This window comes from Agrilus planipennis, unplaced genomic scaffold, assembly GCF_000699045.2.
Source record: "Agrilus planipennis isolate EAB-ADULT unplaced genomic scaffold, Apla_2.0 scaffold75, whole genome shotgun sequence".
Taxonomy (NCBI): Eukaryota; Metazoa; Arthropoda; class Insecta; order Coleoptera; family Buprestidae; genus Agrilus; species Agrilus planipennis.
Window position 1 is genome coordinate 888,585 of NW_020439028.1, and position 3,431 is coordinate 892,015.

The 3,431-nt window shown below is 32.7% G+C and overlaps 1 protein-coding gene across 1 annotated transcript in view; it reads left to right on the top strand.

Annotated features, from left to right (window-relative positions):
* The first annotated feature begins 1,583 nt into the window (after nucleotides 1–1,583).
* The window catches only part of LOC108735994 (chorion peroxidase), a 65,148-nt gene continuing 63,300 nt past the window's right edge, over nucleotides 1,584–3,431 (top strand). The window contains exon 1 of the mRNA XM_025976457.1: nucleotides 1,584–1,894. Coding sequence (XP_025832242.1) covers nucleotides 1,600–1,894 — 295 coding nt within the window. The 5' untranslated portion in view covers nucleotides 1,584–1,599. The remainder of the gene's footprint in view (nucleotides 1,895–3,431) is intronic.

A 3,431-nucleotide genomic window follows, 5' to 3' on the forward strand; every position in this document is an offset into this window, starting at 1 on the left:
GTTTTGTGAAGAAAATACGGCCCGCGGGCTATGATAAGTTAGACAGCGCTGATCCAAATAAATACATTTTTTGGCCTGTTTTGGTGTAGGTATTTAATTCACGACATTAATTGCTGCATTTTCTTTCTGGTTTAAAGTTTTCTTTTTCTTTGAAAAGAGTGAATTTTTTTCTATTGGACAAAAGGGCATAAACTGCAGGTATTACTGATGTTGTTTAATCTCTACTGTATATAACTGTTCAAACAAAGGGCGGCAGCTCCGAAATGTTTCATCTACAAAAAACGTAAATCCCTCTTCAAGTAAATACATACTTTTATCATCAATCACCTCTTAACTATTATAAAACTTATAAGATCTCTTGTAATAATTAGAATATTTCAAACCATAATTGGTGTTCGAATTTTGCTCGAAACGGGAACAATTTACAATAGTTTACTTTACAGGAAACGGGAAGGTCTCAGGAGTTTTTAAATCATGCTCCAAACGGGAAAACACCTATCACACTTTTAAATTCGAAGATAATTAGTAATTGGCTTTACAAGAGTTTTTCGTTTAATTCAAATGCCTGCCGTTTTTCAAAGTAATTAAAAATGTTTAAAATGCAAATACAAAATAAAAAATACCTATTTTTATCTTACATTTAAATACTCTTTTGAGAAAAGCTTCTTATATTTTATTTAAAATGCTTTTCCAAACGTGATTTCTATTTATAAAATGTTAAATACATTTGTGCTGGTATCACTGATTATCATTATACAAAATGATGAGTGTAAGTTGTTCACATTGACTATTGAAGGTATTAGAAGCTTAAAAAGGGGACAAAGAGATATTCCTTGAATACCTTCTAATTTTTTAACTGAAGAGAGCCCAAAAAATTCTAAACTCATTGGAAATGGGTAATCTAAAATATTGAATCGATATTGTTTTGCGGGTTCAATGTTATGGTCCATGGAATTTTGAAGTTCCAAATTGATATCAGCATCTGCTAAATCACCACTTTAGAAAGGAACTACGAAATTCTATGAATTACGACAAAACAGCCTGCAAAAAAATATCGAATTGATATACGCTAGCTGTATAAAACTGAAAACTACAAGATATATATATATGGTGTACTAATAAATGCATATAATCCAAAATTTTTAAAAAACGATTCGAAAAACTTCACTTACTAGATGAACCTAAAACTAAAGAAATTATGGATTCCATTTTTTTCTCTTGTTACAATGTGTAAAAGATCAGAAACAAAATGGGGTTGTAATTATTTTCATATAAAATGATTGATATTGATTTTACATCAATAAAATTATTTGCAACCTTATTTTGACTCTAATCTTTCACGGTAAACAAATTATTTTATTATTACACTTATTGTTTCCCTCTCCCTTTCTAAATACCTTCACAAAATCTCCGTCAGACCTACCACATATCTGGATTCCTCTCTTTCTCTCCCCTTATTACAAACATCCTCGTTTCGCCATAACAATGTCCGGAAAATATAAGGAAATGTGACTCAAACTCAAACAGCCACTGGGCTTGGTTTTCATTAAGAAGAAATTGTGCAATTTACCATTTCTTATTTCAGGTTATAATCTCATAATGTATTATACATGGCACCAGGATACCAATGTTGTACAAATGGTACTGATAATACTTTGTTTGCAAATCTTAAATATTGAAGCAGTTGAATTCGTAACCAACAAAACAGTAACAGAGTCTACCCCGCCAACTACGGAGACAGAAACGTTTACAAAAACTGAGACTGGTTGCAAGTCTTCCTTTACGTGTGTTTTACCAATTGAGTGTCCTATTCACGTAAGAAAGGAAAAAGTGGAGGCATGCCCTCTTGCAATGCGAATGGGAATTTGCTGCAATACAGGAAGGAATTTTACTGGTAACAATCTTTTATACCTTTATTTTATATATGGATAAGGCAAAATATAACATACATTTCTTTGTCAGTAGTTTCTCTCACTATGTCGCACGAGTGAAAATGCATAATGTGGTAAACTTGAACCACGTCTACCTTGAACCATCGCCTGCTTCTCTGTTAATTGCCCTAAACTAATCGAACTTCCGGAATATCTTGAACAAAGTGTAAACGCTCTTCAAAGGTTTCAAATTGCATTTGTATGAATACTATTTTTTACTTGTATTTCTTTTTATATATATATATATACAAGTTCTTACCCCCTATCAGTCACTGTGAGCTCGAAACTGTTAGTACCATTGCTTTGAGTGGTTAAAATTCACTTTTGTGAACAATTTGTTTGTAAATAGGTATGCAACACATTATACCCTTCGGCATAAGAAATTGCTGATACTAACTTTGTGTGTATTAACGATTGTTCAGACGATGAAGTTGAAACAGAATTACGTTTTATTTGTTATGACTCCGATAATGATAGTGAGCTGTGGTTCCGCTGTATCACTTATGATCGTTAAGTTCACGCTGCGTGTACAGGAGATAAAAAACCAACCATCATAAGCAATTGTTTTAAAAGTTCTCACAAAAAATTAATTATGTAGTAATTTATGGTAGTCCATTTTTCTCGAATACGTATTAGAGAGTTTTATAGTTAACATTCTGCCTACTGGCCGATTATTCCCGCCCCGAAATGTTAAAATATGTCATGGCTTTTTTATATGGGAATAGAAGGGATATTGGAAGGATATTTGAACGAATTGGTTAAAAAGTTAAAATAATTGATTTAAACAATTAGTTACGTGTTCTGTAGTTTTGATTGTGAATTGAGGGGGATTTGTTATATAAAAATGAGGTATTCTTAGGAAGAAAAATTTAGGGTACAACTATACTTGCTGCCTTAACACAGTGCGTTTTATGAAATCCTACAAACGCCATCTGTAGTACAATGCTACACTTGGTGGATTCAATATGCTCAACAAGGTCCATTTAAATAGATGGATACTTACTGAACTGAATCTAGGCGTAACTGCGCGTAGCTGTTGAGCATATTGAATCCACTAAATGTAGCATTGTACTACAGATGGCGTTTACCGCGTCATTTGTATGATTTCATATACCCTATACATTAACAGGTTTATGAAAATTCTAGTATCACACATGAAATCATCATAAAAAATAACATAAACCATTATTTTGAATTTTTAAAATATCACTACTTATGAAGATAAAGGGGGGAGGGTTATCAAACTAGAAAATTCACCGCTTATGCGATATAAATAGAAGAGATGCCGACAAAAATTGTGTAATTTCTATGTTCGGTAAACGTTTCGTATTGTATTAGGATCCGTCAAATGGGCATACACCATCTGGTGGCAAAATTTATAACTCGAATGAGGGAAAAATTTACATAGGAACTGTGCACGCAAATTGCAAAATTGTTTCATCATCATAAGGTCATCAGTCCTAAGACTGGCTGGACACGTACCTCCACTCTTTCCTACAG